The sequence below is a fragment of the Coenobita brevimanus genome, chromosome 64 (genome assembly GCF_032717465.1).
Source record: "Coenobita brevimanus isolate Jiangsu-jjx chromosome 64, ASM3271746v2, whole genome shotgun sequence".
Classification (NCBI taxonomy): domain Eukaryota; kingdom Metazoa; phylum Arthropoda; class Malacostraca; order Decapoda; family Coenobitidae; genus Coenobita; species Coenobita brevimanus.
In genome coordinates, this window is record NC_137017.1 from 27,589,543 (window position 1) to 27,606,923 (window position 17,381).

The window sequence follows — 17,381 nt, forward strand, 5'->3', positions numbered from 1 at the left end:
TAATTTGCAATTTCTGTCACAGCAATCTGTTGCATTGGAAGTTTTTTTTATCTAGCTATCTATCAATCACTCTATAGCCTGATGCCTTAATCCCAGATGAGGTGGCCAAAAACGAATTGCACCTGTCACCCTATCTCCATAATTAGACTGCCCTTTCTCCAACTCAAACTACCCCCACTCATATACCTCTCCACTCTACCCTTCCATCTCACCCAGTCTCTCCCTCCCCCTCTGGTCTTCCATCTCACATACATTCTCCTCAAACCACCATTCTCTCCACTTGTGTCCTTCCAACAGAGTCCAAGGTTCACTTCCGTACGTGACAGTAGGCCATAAGATTGAATGGAGATCCCAAGCTTGTCATGCAATAATTTCTTAACTTCAATGCATACATCCCTATTACTGCAAAAATAATAGATCTTAAGATAATGTTTGTTTCCATCCCAACTTAAACCCCCAGGTCCCTCAATTAATTCCTCAACCCACTACATCATCCCTTGTTACTCATCATCCCCAGATACCAAAACCCTACCCCAAAACCACAGCTAAATTTTAGAATGCCTGTTAGGCCTACAGCCTGGATAAACTGGAAACCTTCCCTTCCTGCACAGCATCTGTCTCTTTGTCTCTCTCTCTCTCCCAGCTCATACTCGTACCCACAACAAGAATGCAACGACAGATTTCAATCCCTAATTGCACTATGGAACATGAAAAACAGATGAATATAGTTATTACCTGCATTCTGAGGACTGAAAGGGTTAGAGGGATTTCTTTTTCTCTTCCTGAGACAGTCACTACAGTATAATGTCAAACCCTCAGAGTAGCACTTACGACCAGGGAACGCCAAATATAATGAAGCTGAGTATAGTATCTGATTTAGTGTAAAATGGTCATAACTTTTGTGTAATAATTTTAGGGGCCTCTGCCTGTCACAATTTGCATTCTAGGCAGATTGCATTTAAAAACGATAAATTGTGGACAAGTGGACTGTACTAAAAATATTAAGTACTTCCTTAAATATTCTTTCCCCTGTGGCCAAGTAATAATCTTAAGTGTATCCACTATCAAAATGAAGTACCACATAGATTTTGCAATAACATATTAAAGGTAAAATGCCACAATTCTTGTAAATGGGCAGTATTTCAGCAAGTGTCTACTTTTCCAAAGTAATAGTTGATAATGCTGCTGTTGCTCAACCCCAGTCATGCCTGGCCCAGCAGACCTGTCAACTGATGGTATGCAAATGCCCCTATGGCATCATCCCAAAGGTTCCCTACACCACTGATGTCTCTCTGTCTTAGTGAGGCATGTGTTGTATATAATGTGGGATATGTTGTGTGGGTCTGTTCTAAAATCAGAGCATGTCACCTGTGATTCCACTCCCTATGGCATCATCCCAAAGGTTCCCTGCACCACTGATGTGTGTCTGTCTTAGTGAGGCATGTGTTGTGCAGCACACCATGATGTTGGATATGTTGTGTGGGCCTGTTCTAAAATCAAGGCATGTGTCATCTGCAATTCCACCCAACCCGAATCTAAGCTGGTAACTGAGGAGGACTAAGGGGGAAGGGGGGGGGATTGTTGGATAGTGTTCTGATCAAGTTGTTGTATTGCCCTACATATGAAATGAGTATGCATGTGTTTCTGCCTAGCCCTGAAGTGCGTGTGATGGGATGTTGTTGAAGAGGATCTGGTAATATTTATGTGATGATTGTTTTACATGTTTAATTGTGATGTGTAGCTCTTCCATATGATGACAAAGGTACAATCATAACCTGGTACACAACAGGGTTGCATTAAGCAAAACACTATCACAAAAATTTATCATATAGTGGGGTTGATATAACACGTTCAGTGAAGTTTTGGGGAGGGTGTCCTCGACCATGATACCTGTATGCTACTTAAACTAAAATACTGCATAAGAGAAGATGCAATATAATATGAATAATAAGCCTGCAGTAATGGTAAGAAGGCAAACTGAGAGGTGAGTCCATGACACTCTAGTGCCCCCACTGGCACGCAGTACTGCAAACAGTAAGTCCATAAAATAGCTAACAATCTAAAAACAAAGAAAAGAAACTAACAAACTGGCACAAAATGAGCACAAAATTTACACCAAAAGCTAGACAATCTTACAGCAGAGGAGGAGCCCATGTACACAAAAATGTAAAGATGGAGAGGAGAGTGGAGTGGTTCAACCACAAGTACACACCACAGAATAATCTGGTGGTGAACAGGACCCAGACAGCCCCTAAACTGCAGTGAGGAAAAGCAAACTAAAGTGCTCTTCTATCAAGGAGGAGAGGAGTCACTGACAGTGTTGAGAGAAGGTCAGCAGGCTTCGTAAGGCATTACATTTGGAGATAAGATGTGATGCATTCGCTCCTCAGCTCTCTCAGCCTGAGATCATTCCTCCCATGACCACTTTTAGGGCTTGCATAATGTCAAAAATGAGTTTGTGGCATTTTGAAGTGTACCTCTAAATGCAGCAATTTGAGTGTGAAAAAAAGAGTTCAGCCACTGCCATGTGCTATGTATCCAGAAGAAACCATGAAGCCAATAATTAGAAGTAGTGGACACATGCTGTCATAATGGTAATCTGCCAAATTCTGAAAGGGTTCTTGCATGACTTTTCAAGTAGTAAAGCTTCATGCAACCCTGACCCTGCAATGTTTGGATAGCAGACAAGGAACACTGACCCTTTTTAGGTGCCATAATTACACAACTGAAAGTTTGGAAGCTGCTGTAAAATGAATAATAAACAGAAAACATATATATGGTTTTAACAGAGAGATAAGACTGTGCAAAAATGAATCAAGTTACATACCACAGTTCTGGAGACCATCACCCATATGGCGCCTGGTGAAGGACTCCATCCACCAGGTGTGACACCGACACTCCCGAGTTGCAGCCACACACTCACCATGGCCTGTTTTTAATCAAACTAGGTAAGGAAGCACAACACATCCAGAGAAGACAGCTATAATGATCAGCACAGTTATCAATCACTCTCATCTCATTCCCTTCCAGAGGTCAGGCAACCGATTTTGTTGACTTTACACAATTGAAAACTCTTTAAGGCTAAAAGCTATTTTAGTATATTAAGTTCTGACTCTAATGACCAGTAAAATTCACCATTATCTTATCAAATTCCTTAAAACATTCATGGTAAAATTTAAATTACTTTTTTTTTTTCCTTAACCAATGCTTATTCCCTAGAACCCCCCTTGAATGACAGTCACCTGGAACATGCATCTCAGACTTAAAGAGCTCAGGCACTAGGTGTTAGAAGACTCCAGAGTGCCAGAGAATAACTATAAATTCCCTTGTTTCAAAAGCCTTGATCAAAGTTAATTAGGATGCATGGAATCAACCTACAATTTCCTGGTGGTAATAAGGACTGAGCAAAGGATATGTTGAGGATTGCCACGTGGAATGTGAGGGGTGCAAATGTTGAGATGAAATACAGATTCCTCAGGTGCTTGAGGATGCAAATGTGGATATACATGGATTGACTGAGACCACGACTGAGACAAAATGGAGAGGTATGAGTATGGTTTGGGCATATGTGCACAAGTAAGTGAGAATGAAAGAGCAAAGGAGAGTGTATGTATTGTTGTGAGCAAGAGATGGAAGGAGAATATATGGAGTATGGAGAATAACAGGGCAAAGGAGGGTGTGTGTATTGTTGTGTGGAAGAGATGGAAGGAGAATATAAGAGAGTATGGATCAGCTGGTTCATGGACTGTGTAAGACTGAAAGTATGAGTACAAGTCTGGGCAACTGTGTGTGTATAAGTGCTGACAGAAAACCGTGCAAGCAGAGTGAAAGAAGAGTTCTGAGCAAATGTGGAAGCATGCACAGAAAAGTTTGGGAGGAGTGAGAGGGCATTTCTGATTGGAGATAAGAATGAAAAAATTGGGAATGTGATGGTGGATGGAGTAGTTGGTGAGTGGGATGTTCTTGTACAAGTGAATGAGAACAGTAGTGCTCTAGTGGACATCTGTGTGGGGAGGGGGTTGGTGATAGCTAATATCCTCTTTAGACATCAAATGATACACAGGTATACACTGTGAGTGATAAACAGGGTTGATGGTGAACTGAAAGAATGGAAGGCAATGATTGAATATATGTGTGAGCATGAAAAAGTATAATGATATGTGCTGGATGTGAGAGCATACAAAGGTTGGGGATGTGGATTCTCTGACCACCACATGGTAGTGGTGGGAGTCAAGGGTACAAATACAATGGATGGAAAGGAGAGAAGGGCAGGAGGAAGTGGTCCATAGAAAGAGGGCAGAAAACCTGCAGGTGAATGAGAGAATGAGCAGATATGTGATATGTACTGGATGCAAGAGCATACAGTACAAAGGCTAGGAATGTGGGTTGGTGAGAGTCAAGGTACAAATGCAATGGATGATAAGGAGAGAAGGGCAGGAAGATGTAGTCCATAGAAAGAGGGAAGAAAAGTTGCAGGAGGATGAAAAAAAGACAAATGTAACAGAATGGAGGAGGAGCAACAGGGTAAATATAACTTGCAGCAGATGGGAGAGGTGGAAGGGGTATGCAGTGTCTTCACTGATGAAATCTGTGAAGCATGTGAGGTGGAGTGTGGGGTGAAGAGACAACAAAAGGGGGTGCAAGGAACGCCACAGTGGAATGAAGAGGCGAGGCAAGCTGTGGCGCAGAAGAAGCATATAGTTAGTAGATGGGAAGTAGGGGCATGGAGGAAGCTGAGAGAAGGAATAGAGAATTATATGTAGAAAAGAGGAGAGAGGTGAAAATAATTGTTACAAAAAGAGTAAGATGAAAGTGGATGAGGAGTTTGGAAGGAATTTGAGTGTAAAGTGGAGGGAATGTATGAAAATAATCTAGAAGGAGTTTAAGAGGGTAAGACAAGGTGATAAAGAAGGTAGAAAGGGGGTGAAAGATAAAAATGGAACACTGCTGGTGGAAAAGGGAGAAACAGTGAGTAAATGGAGAAAACATTTTAATGAACTGTTAAATATATAGAATGAAAGTAATCTGAGCATAAGTGGCTGGGGAATGGTTGGGAGAAGGAGGGGGATGAGAAGGGTGGAAGAGATCAGTAGGATGGAAGTAACAGAAGCAAGCAAGAAAGTCAAAATGGGGAAAGCCCCAGGAATTGCTAGAAAGTGAGGTGAAATGCTGAAGCATGGGGGAGAGATAGTAGCAGAATTGATATGGAAGATGTGCAGATTGGCCTGGGAGGAAGGTAGAGTCCCGGAGGATTCGAAGTCAGGTATACTGTATAATTATTCCCCTGTGCAATGGAAAGGGGGAAAAAGAAGTGTGTGGCAATCATAGGGACATTTGTCTTCTTAGTGTAATAGGAAAAGTACATGGCATGGATACTTACTGACAACTGGGAAAATAACTGAGGAATTAGTTGGAAAAGAACAGGCAAGTTTCGGGAAAGGAAGAGATTGTGTAGACACAAGTCAAGAGTGAGAGCAGTGGAAATGAGCTATTTAAGAGGAGCCTGTGGAGTCACATGGAGAGACAGGCTGACAAATGAGGATATAAAGGAGAGTTGTGGTGTGGATGTGGATGTGGATGTGATAGGAAGCGTGAGGAGGAATACACTGAGGTGGTTTGGCCATGTTGAGAGGATGGAGGGTGAGAGACTGACGAAGAGAATGTATGTGAGTGAGGTGGAGGGGAGAAGAGGGAGGGGGAGGCCGAGGATGAGATGGAGGGATGGGGTGGAGAGGTATATGAGAGAGGGGGGTGTGAGTTAGGAGCAGGGCAGTGAAATGGCAGGGGACAGGGCGACGTGGAGGCAATTTGTTTGTGGCCACCCCAAACAGGACTAAGGAGTATGGCAATAGATAGATGGACAGACAAATTCATCCTAAAGAGTTTGGTGGAAAAGTTTCTAGAGAAGGGAAAGAAATTATATACAGCCTTCATGGATTTGAAGAAAGCATATGACAAAGTGGATAGACAAGGAATGTGGAAAATATCAAAAATATATGGCATACATGGAAGGCTGCCGAATGCTGTGAAGATTACACATGAGGGCACTTAGACCGCAGTGCCCATGGATGGTGAACTGCATGAATTGAAATGCATGACTGAAAGAGGGATGTGTCATGTCTCCATGGTTGTTCAATTTGTATATGGATGGAGTAATAAAAGAGATAAAAGGTAGGGCAGCAGATGTTGGAGTGGCCCTAATGAGAGAGCGAAGCACTTAGAAACTTCCTGTTCTGTTGTTTGCAGATGATGCTATATTATTAAGTGATATTTTTATGAATCAAATATATATCATTTTGGTAAGAGTGAGCTGTTGTCAATCAAGACTCAAATGACATGTTGTCGCTAGAACAGACTCATGAAGATTGAGAAACAAGGAGATGCATTTGCTGGCTGATGTCCTGCAGTTGACAACCAAGCCATGAAATGGCGTGGTATTTGAATTTTTAACCCATGTCCACACTTGGAAATTAAATATTAAAATTTTAAAGTAATCCCTCTAATATCCGAATGCCCAATATCCGAACATCCCCACTAACCGGACATAATCGTCCTGGGATCCAATATTCCCAAAATGGGCCAAAAACCGCAAAAAAATCGAAGAAAATCTGACTTTTTTCCCTCCCGTAATTTGAAATTGCCGCGTGGCACCAAACAGCTGTTACACCATGGTCCCTTCACCCCTTCCTTCCTCCCCTTCCCCCCTCCCCTGTCAGGGTTGCCATTTGGTATTTTTCATTACCAAGTGTGGGCCAATTTGGTAATGAAAAATTCGTTTGGTAATGAATCAGAATAATGCATTACCAAATGGATTTTTCACATGTATGAAGATACACAGGATGGAGATGGTGGATTGTTTGCTCTCTCTGATTAATCTGCTACCCAACATAGCATGAAAATAGTCAACATGGTGTTAATTATAAGGATAGTGATTACATGTAATGATTGGTGATGAAAAGTTAAATTTGGTAATGAAAGTTGAGGAGATTGGTAATGCGGCCGTTGCGATCTGGCAACACTGTTACCCTGCCATCATCAACAGTCACAGCCTAACTCCGATCGAAAGCAGATGCTCATAGCAGTGCAAGCCACAGGTGCTTGTTTTTTGTGAATAAACTGCAATACCTCTCCACTAGAACACACGGGAATTTACAGTGTTGTTCAGTGTTAAGAAATTAGAATTTAGAGTGCAGAGGATTAACTGTGAACTGCAAACTGGCAGTTCAAACCAGTCCAGGGGCCAGGGACTTGTAAGTACCCAGAATGTTTAATATTGTATAAACTCACCTCTAAAACCTCATTTTATGGTTCTTTTGCATTTATTTCAGTCTTTTATGTCCCTTATTGGTGTGATTTGGGTCTTAAATAGGTGCAATGCATGTCCAGAGGGAGCTGTATAGGTGTTTTTCTGAGTTAGGGTCCATAAGTACAAGTCCAGGAGGCTGGGGCCCAATATCTGGCCAGGATCACTATCCGGACATGCCTTTGGCTCTATTACGTCAGATATTGGAGGGATTACTGTATTCATACAGTACACTCAATCCTCGTAAATCGAGGCAATTTGGGTCTGGACCACTGCCGCGATTTATAAATTCCGTCGTTTATAAATAATAACTCTTATGTGAAAAATTAATTTGGGTCTGGACTTTGGCCAACCACCCCCCACAGCACCCTACCTACACCTATCTAGGCACCATCAAACACAAACATACGAATTTAGAAATATTCAGTGCATGTATTTAATAGAAATAAGCAATGTTAAAGGATCTCACCTTAATCCTATGATGATACTGCTTAAGTGAATGGAGTGGAGTGGTGTTGGGAAGAACTTAGAACCTCTCAGCACTTGTTCTTCCCAAATTCTTTCGCCAGCTTTGAAAACTTCTCTTCCTTCTTAACACGACAAATGAACTCCAAACATTGACTGTACGACAACGGCGACTGCTTCTTGATGCCATACTGCTTAGAGCGCTTCATCGGGGGTTCGGGAGGGGCCATGGAAGGTAGGAGGGGGGGGGGCAGGTAGCTCTTGTACTCCACGGCGATGGTCTGTAGTGTGTGGACTGGCGGGAAGAACAACAACAACGTGGCGGCATTAGTATGCACACTTGCCACCAGGGACGGGTGGTGATTGGTTGTTGGGTCGCAATTTTCAAATTGAATGACACGGATTACGATTCTCCTCGGAAAAGGCCCACTTCGGTGCCTAGGTCCGCGATTTTTGTGACTTAACAGCGATTTAAGGGTGCTGGCAGTCTGAAAGCCACTTAGCCATGATTTACGAATCCATGATTTATAAACACGCAATATACGAGGATTGAGTGTATTTGAAATTGTGTATGGTCAAAATCACGTAAGTTAAATTTGTGTCAGCCGTGACATATCTGTATAAATACAGTATATATATATATATATATATATACTGTATATATATAGATAGATAGATAGATATATACGTGTCAACAAGTGGGTTGGTGGAGGGTTAGTGCCCCTCCCCGTAAAACAAATAACTCAAAGTCAAATGGCCACCCCTTACGGGATTATGGCATCTGGCAATGGATGGATAGATAGAGAGAGAGAGAGATATATTCATAAATATATATATGTATGTATATATAAGAAGTGTTAGGAGAAATACACTGAGGTGGTTTGAACATGTGGAGAGGATGGAGGATGAAAGACTGATGAAGAGAGTGTATGTGAGTGAGGTTGAGGGGGGAAGAGGGAAGGGGAGGGCGAGGATGAGATGGAGGGATGGGGTGGAGAGGTATATGAGAGAGGGGGGTGTGAGTTGGTAGCGGGGCAGTGAAATGGCGGGGGACAGGGCAACGTGGAGGCAATTTGTTTGTGGCCACCCCGAACAGGATTGAGGCATCTGGCAATAGATAGATAGATAGATGTATATATATATATGGAGCCTCTGTGGGACAGTGGTAAAGTGTGCGTTTTCGTACACTCAAGAATGAGGGTTCGCGCCCGGCCAGTGTAATAACTAATGTAAAGTATGTTTGCACCCAGCTGGTATGCGTGGGCCGATTACACTTGGTTCACAGACTACACATACATCCAAAGCCACTCCAACACAACAATTACACTTACAAGCACTTCTCACCCTACATACAGTCTCTACCAGACAGTCTAAGCCACTTGGTAGAAATACATTGGCTGTATCGTTCCCACTTTGGTCGGGATAGGCCAGTCCTGCAGTGGACGCTCAAATGCCTGATGAGATGAGATATATATATATATATATACTGTATATACTGTATACAGTACATCCCCACAGTACGCGAGTTCCGAGTATGCGATCCCCCTTGTACGCGAGGACCTATTTATTTTTTTATATTTTAGTGTACCTGTACATGTATTTTTTATTAGTACGTGAATTGAACGCCTCGTAAGTGAGACAGGCAGTGAAGAGTGGCCCAAATCCAGGGTTATGCTGCGTACGCAACATTGCCCCCCCAAGAAGCGATAATGGTAGTTTACGTTCCACCCACCTTCAGCCATATTCTTGTTGATTTAGTTAAGCCATATCCTTGTTGATTTACCTAGTAAAGCCATAATCTTGTTGGTTTACTTCATCTTAGGTAATATGTCTTAGATAGTTTCCCTGAACAGTACAATACTTAGATCTGAAAGGCATCTCAAGGGTTGCCCATGAAGGGGGGTGCCGCCCATATGTAATTTTTCCCATAAGTTTATGTATTCAGAGTACGCGAATTCCTAGTATGCGACATCCCCGGCCGCCCATATAGAAACATACTAAGGGGATGTACTGTATATATGTGGTAGGCGAGGGCACTCACCATCCACTCACTCAATGTAGTGCTCTTGGGTGTCTGCCCTTTCCTCTCCTCCATCTTTCTTTCCTTTCATCCTCTTCTATCCTTCCTTCATTCTTTCTTCGTCCTTCTGCCTACGGGTTACTTTACACTCCCTTTTCTGTCATTCTTTCCTTCATTCTTTCCTCTTCCCTCTGCCTGTGGGTGACTCTAAACTGAGTGACAAGCCAAATGGTTTCCTGTACACCAGGAAACCATTTACTACACTGGGTGGTAACTATATAACCAAATTTTGGCACCTGGTGGTTTAGTGGGTAATTAAGGCGCTCCAATCGGATTGAGCCTGTCTAGGTTTATATCAAAGGGATGGTTTGGGTTTGTTGCTCAAGTAATGCCACTCAGGGATGAGTGAGGCTGGTCACTCTCATCTTAATTGTCAGGACCAACTTGCCTAGCCCCAGGCTTCTACGCTCCTCAAGGGGCAACACAGGATTAGATGATGGATAGATAGATAGATAGACAGACAGATACAGACAGATAAATGTATATATATATGTATGTATAAATACCCATACATTGAAGAATGCCTCTTCTAAATTTAAAGAAAATGCTGACAAATAAATAGAATAACTCTTCACACCATATAATATACAACCATATCAGCTGAATAATGCTGCACTTGTCTTCAAGTTCCTAACAATGACAGCTGCTCTGCTCAATTACTATCCAAATGAGTAACTGTACAGTCAAGCCCTGGTATGCAATGGGGTTACATCAAATGAAAACAAACTGCATACTGAGAAATCACATACTTTTTTTTTTTTTAAATTGAAGATGAACAGAGGAAGGAAAAAGCAAATGAATAACAAAATAACCCTTACACCAGACTGCAGGTGTCTTCCATTCATAAAATAAAAAACTCTGTAACAGCTGGACTTGAACAGCCATAGGCTGAAGTCTTGACGGAAACCACTCTGAGGAAAACAGTTCCAAAGAAATACTGTTCAGAGAATAAAAGAATTCCAACTGGCAGAAGTTATGCAATATGGCAGTGTGACTGTCCAGTCATGGGTGCTACCAGATGCCCTTGTAGTGCGGAGGAAGGCGTGGAGAGGTAGCACAATGGGTGCAACTTCATATGAACATTTGCCAAAAAAGTATCTGTAAAATAATGCATGGGAGACAACATCCCTTCTTACCTGTCCAGGAGATAGAACATTTTTAATAGCAGGGTTACTGATAATTCTTACAGCTTTGTTCTGAATTTTCTCCACTTGTTTTAGTGTAACCTCCCACATCCACTCTGCAGGGGTGAGCAATAGTCCAGCTGTGAGTGCATATGACACTTGCAAATTACTGTTAACTGCCCATCAGTGAAGACATTACGGATTCTATACAATAATCCAAGTTTCTCTGAAGTGGTTTTAGCAAGTGATCTAACATGAGAGGTCCAGCTAAGGGCACTGTTAAATGAAACACCAAGAATTTCATTACTTTTAGAGACAGGAATATTAGTAGCACTGATGGTAATACAGGAATCAGGCAATATCTGTCTGTTAGTAAATTATACGGTATATACAGTATTTGGTTTTCCTAGTGTTAAATGAGACAATATTACTTTGTCCCCAAGAGTTCAATGAGGATAGGGAGGGGGCCAAGAGCTATGTAACTTAAGATATTAAAAAACATTTCTGCCACCCACCTGAAGTATGTCCTTGGTCAGTCTGAGTCATCACCAACGGTCACCCTCCCATTTGGCTTGAAGAGGGCAATGCAGTGTTTTCCAAGCCATAAGTTTTAGTATTTCAAACACACAAAAAGTTATCTCTTCATTTAATATTTCACATTGTACTATTCATCATTTATCTGCCCTATTATTTTGAGACAGCAGTGGTGTTTCAATGCACATGTAAACTCTGGGCAGCCATCTTGGCACAAACACATGATTGTTCCATTGTGTGGGTAGTACTTGTCTCCATAGGATCACTGTTCTCAGCCACCAAAAAAATCATTTAAGCAATTTTCGCTTAGTTACTCCAAATCTGATTACAAGTATTCATCAATCGTTCTATTGATGGATTGCATACTCAACCACTGCACACCAGGGTGTGACTGTACTTGTTTTAAAGGGGTTTTACAAAATACTTTTGCTACTGCACATAACACTTTAAACTGACAATGGTATACTACCTGAACAGTTGTTCTGACACACAACTGTATCAGCAGAAAGAAATGGCAGATCCAAAAGATCTGAGGATGCTGAATGAAAGTGGTGACGCAGCACAGATACAACTTCAGTTCCCTTCACGACTTCATCTCCAGCATACACCAAGAAAGTAACACTCACATGACCTAAAGTAAACAACAAAAGTTTTAATCTTAAACCCTCCTCAACACCCAATAATGATTAACAGTTCACATCTAATAGCTGTGTTGGTATTCATTAATTTTACTTTATGAAATGAGCTATTAAATTTCAGGCCTGTTGATGAGTGAGGAGGGAATAAACACAGGACCCCTTCCCAACAGAAAAGCCCACTTTTTATTACACAATTCTGATTTAAGATTACAGGTATAGTATAAAAGGCTTTTTCACTCTCTACTCTCTCCTTGTAATCACCCTAAGGAAGAGAATACTTAGCCACTTATGATACAATGCTAGAATTAAAAGTAGTAACTGGAGCTCTCCTTCTGAAGGGTGCATTGCTACTGAAAATGTAGTGTACCCTCTCTTCAGCTCTCAAAATATGATGCCTCATGGGGCACGTTTCCCCCCCCCCCCAACTGTCAGAAACTCATTTCCTCTTGACTGAGGTCAGGCTATGGGACTTATGTATGCCCCTTACATTGCCATTTTTTCATGGTGTAATTACTAAACACCACTATTTATTAGTGTTCATAATTCTTTGCTGACAATTCTGCTCTCTTTCCCTAACAACTATGTTGCACACAATCATGTCCACTGCTTCTCTCACTTTCCACACTGCTTGACCCATATGATGAACCCTTGTGCAAACCTTCATATCCCTGTGTTGCTGCACCCACATGGCCATTAAAATCCCCTCCCAAAACTTCAGTCTTATCCTCCATACCTCTAACCACATATATCAAATCACCACAGAATCTGTCTTTTTCTTCATCATACAAGGCATTCCGTAAACATATGCCAATATTATAATTACCAGGTTACCAAACATTAATTTCAATATTATAATCCTTCTATTTACTCTCACTAGGTTTATATTTCGTCAATTTCTTATGAATAAGTACGCCCACTCCATCATATCTGTCTGTACTTCCTTCCAAAATAACCTGTACCTTCAATCCTTTTAACAATCATCCTTGCTGAGACTCTTCTATACCTGACTTCCTGTGTGCAACAGATGTCCACCTACCTCCTGTTCAAGGTCTTCACCACCTCCCTCCTCCCCCCTCAATGTCCCATACCACAGTACAGTAATTATATTTCAAGATGCCACTTTGAACCCTTCAGGTGATTTAGTTCCTTCAGGCTTGCTTTTTACATTATACTTGGTTTTTCTCATAGCTGGGTAAATGAAAGGGGGTGATGGATCACAGACCCTGCCCACCCAGCCCTGAGCCCAGACAAAGGAAGAGGGACACACAGTCCACCAACCATGGCCAATGGATACATCAGTGGCATCAGGGCACCCCACCAGGGCAACTGCAGGAACATAAATGAGCTTTGGAACTGTGATTGCCCCACTATTATGCACCCAATGATAGAGTAGCCTCCTAGAGTGTTATTCCCAGGTTTGAGCAAATCACCATATATGCAATACATATGGAAAATTACTGTTGTCTACATGGTAAGAGGGTTTGGCTAACCTGAGTGTGGAACTCCTCTAAGGGCAATGAGATGAGTAGTGGCAGCACTCTGAGCAGTGTGCAGAAGGAGCTCCAGCTTCTGAAGAAGTGTTGTCAACTGGGAGTAACTTAGGCTGCTGATGTCCCCTCCAACAACTACTTCCACTTCATCCAAGTGATACCGTCCTTAAAAAAACAAAGAATATGCCAGTCTGTAACACATCCAATGTGAACACAAGGGGCCACCTGGATGCTTGCTGTCTTCATGAATGTAGAGACTACAGGCTGTCCCCAACTTCCGAAAATAATTGGTTCGTAAAGGTCTTTCGTAAGTCGTTTTTTTCTGTAAGTCCACATCTCATTCTTACACACACTCTCTCTCTCTCTCTCTCTCTCTCTCTATCTCTCTCCAACCCGACCCTAATCCCATAATTACTAAGAATACAAAGTTCTTTACCCCATCTCCTTTATACTCCATACCTACTTCTGTGCTATCCACACTCTCTCTCTCTCTCTCTCTCTCTCTCTCTCTCTCACTACTCCCCAACCCAACCCAACCCAACCCAACCCAATCCTAATCCCATAATTACTAAGGATACAAAGTTATTTCTCTCTACCCCATCACCTTTCTACACCATACTTCTGTCTTATCCTCTCTCTCTCTCTCTCTCTATCTCTCTCTCTCTCTCTCTCTCTCTCTCTCTCTCTCTCTTTCTCTCTCTCTCTCTAACCCAACCCTTATCTCATAAGTACTGAGGACACAAAGTTCTTTCCCTCTATCCCATTGCTTTTCTACACCATACCTACTTCTGTGCTATTCTCTCTCTCTCTCTCTCTCTCTCTTTCTCTCTCTCTCTCTCTCCCCTATCTAACCCAACCCTAATCCCATACTTACTGAGGTCACAAAGTTCTTTCCCTGTATCCCGTCACCTTTCTAATCCATACCTACTTCTGTGCTATCCTCTCTCTCTCTCTCCAACCCAACCCTAATCCCATAATTACTGAGGTCAAAAAGTTCTTTTCCTCAGCCCCATCGTCTTTCTACTCCATACCTACTTCTGTGCTATCCTCTCCCTCTCTCTCTCTCTCTCTCTCTCTCTCTCTCTTTCTCCCTCCCTCCCCACCCAGATTAAAGCTTGTTATTGTCTCCGCTCCTCCACTTATCCCCTACTCTTCCATGAACTGCAATTATCACCTCACCTCCCTGTCAGTGTCTTCACATGACCCCACTCTTCCTTGCAATGACTGATCCACCACACACACACACACACACACACACACACACACACACTCAAAATCCAGGATTTGATACAAATACTAATGTCATAGATCTGGTTAAAACATTATGAGGATTAGTGAACTTGAAAAGAAAGTGGAGAATCTAGTGTTAAAGGATGTGTCTGAAAATACAGAGTCTGATCCAGTCTAATGAGACAGCGAATGAGGAGATCAGAAATTTGAAGCATGAAAATATCGAAATGAGGAGAAAACTAGAAGAGAGTACTAATAAAATGGAGCAGGTGAGTAGTGTATTAGAAGAGCATAAGGAAAAAGTGGGCACATGTAGAAGAAGAACAGAAAGAAGTGGTCAGGTTAAGAGAAATCATCCAGGAAGAAAGGGAAATGAACAAGAAAAAAATGGAAGAAAATGTAGTGAAAATACTGAAGAAAAAAGAGAAAATAGTGAGAGAAACTGTAGAACGGAACAGATGTGTGGTAATATTTGGAAACAGGGAGGAGGAAGAAAAGGTTAGATCCGTGAGACTCAAGAGAGACACAAACCTGGCGAGAGGAATATTAGGCAAGATTGATACCGAAGGAGACAAGCGAGTAAAAGAAATTGAAGAAGTAAGGAGGATAGGGCCTTATATGAAAAGGGGAAGCAAGACCAATGAGGGTCAAGTTGTCATCAGAAAGTGTAGTAAATGATATACTTAAAGAGACCTGGAAATTAAGCAAAGAGGCAGGGATGGAAAATATTAAAATAAGAAAAGATTTGAATAAAGAAGAAGGAGAAGTTTTAAAATCAATGAAGGAACAAGTAAAGGAAAAAAATGATAAGAGGACAGAGGAAGAATGTAATACTTTTTTTTTGGAGAGTGATGGATATGAAAGTAAGGAAGTGGTATGTAAGGAAATAGAAGTGAAGGAAACTAGGGGGGATGGCTATGAAAGATCAGAAATTGAGAAAGTGGTACCGATGGAGAGAAGGAGAGAAGAGGGTATAAAAAACATCAAAAAAAATTTGAAGGTGGTATATACTAATGCTGATGGTTTAACATTGGAAAGGCTTGAAATTAACGATTTCTTGAGAGAACATGAACCCAATGTCATGTGTTTTGTAGAGACCAAATTAAGAGAAGATATTGATGTTCATTTGGGAGATGGAAAATACAAACTGTGGAGAAGAGACAGAAAAGAAAAAAAAGGGAGGAGGAGTGATGATAGCAGTGAAGAACAATATAAATATACTGTAGATACTGTGGAAATGGAAGAAGGCACGGCTGAAGTGATATATATGAAATTAGAAACTGGAGAGAATGTCAAGAGAGATATGGTGGTAGTGTATGTTCTCCCTAAGACGAGTGCATGGAATGATGATGAATACCAGGAGATGTTGTCAGATATGGCTACTTATTTACAAAAAATAATTGAGAAAAGCAACAATATAATTTTGGTGGGTGACTTTAACTGTAAAGAGGTGAACTGGGAGGAATGGGACTCAGGAGGCAGTGAGGATTCGTGGGGCACTATATTGTTAAATATAATAAATAATAATGTGATGATGCAATGGGTCAAAGAAGAGACATGGTTCCAAGGTGAGGACACACCAGCAAAGTTAGATTTACTGTTTACCAAAGAACCCGATGTAATAGAATCAATGAAATATTTCTGTCCTATAGGAAAAAGTGATCATGTGGTCACTGAGTTCCAGATGATAATAGGGAATGTCGAGCCAAGAGACAAGCTTCATCGACAGGGAAGATACAACTTTGGGAAAGCAAATTTTACAGGATTGAGAAAATTTTTTGAAAATGCGGATTGGAGAAAATTCAGAGAAACAAGAGAGATACAGAGGAAGTGGGATATCTTTCTAGACCTCTATAATTTGGGAGTGGAAAAATTTGTACCAAGAGAAAGAGGGAAAGGAAACAGGAAAAAGAAGTGGTTTAATAGAAGGTGTATGATAGCAAAAAAAGAGAGAGATAAGGCGTGGAACAACTGGAGAAAGAGAGGTAACAACAGAACAAAGGAAGAATATAAAAGAACTAGAAATGAATACACAAGAATACGTAGAGAAGAAGAAAGGAATTTTGAAAAAGGTATAATAGACAAATGCAAGGATGAACCCAAACTGTTTTATAGATTTGTTAATGGCAAACTGAAATAAAAGGAAGGAATCACCAAACTGAAAGTAAAAGGAGAGGTCTATAAAGATGCAGCAATGAAAACTGAAATAAACAAATGTTTCCAATCGGTTTTCACTAATGAAAAAGAGTTTGTGGATGGGAAGGGAGTGATTAGAAATGTACCGGTGATAAAAGATATAAAAGTGGAGGTATAGGAAGTGTATAAATTACTGGAAACTCAAGATGAAAGGAAAGCCCCAGGACTTGATGGAATTTCTAACTGGGTACTGAAGGAATGCAGAGAACAACTGGCGGATAAAATTCACAGTTTAATCATGTGTTCTCTGGAAAAGGGGAAAGTGCCACAAGAATGGAAGAGGGCAAATGTGGTACCAATTTATAAGGGAGGAAACAGGGA

At 41.3% G+C, this 17,381-nt stretch overlaps 1 protein-coding gene across 1 annotated transcript in view; it reads right to left on the reverse strand.

Moving 5' to 3' along the window:
* LOC145404717 (dyslexia-associated protein KIAA0319-like protein) overlaps positions 1-17,381 on the reverse strand; it is a 138,487-nt gene that overhangs the window by 4,645 nt on the left and 116,461 nt on the right. The window contains exons 14-16 of the mRNA XM_080276268.1: positions 13,635-13,799; positions 11,976-12,137; positions 2,828-2,929 (exon numbers count right to left, since the gene is read on the reverse strand). Coding sequence (XP_080132394.1) covers positions 2,828-2,929; positions 11,976-12,137; positions 13,635-13,799 — 429 coding nt within the window. The remainder of the gene's footprint in view (positions 1-2,827; positions 2,930-11,975; positions 12,138-13,634; positions 13,800-17,381) is intronic.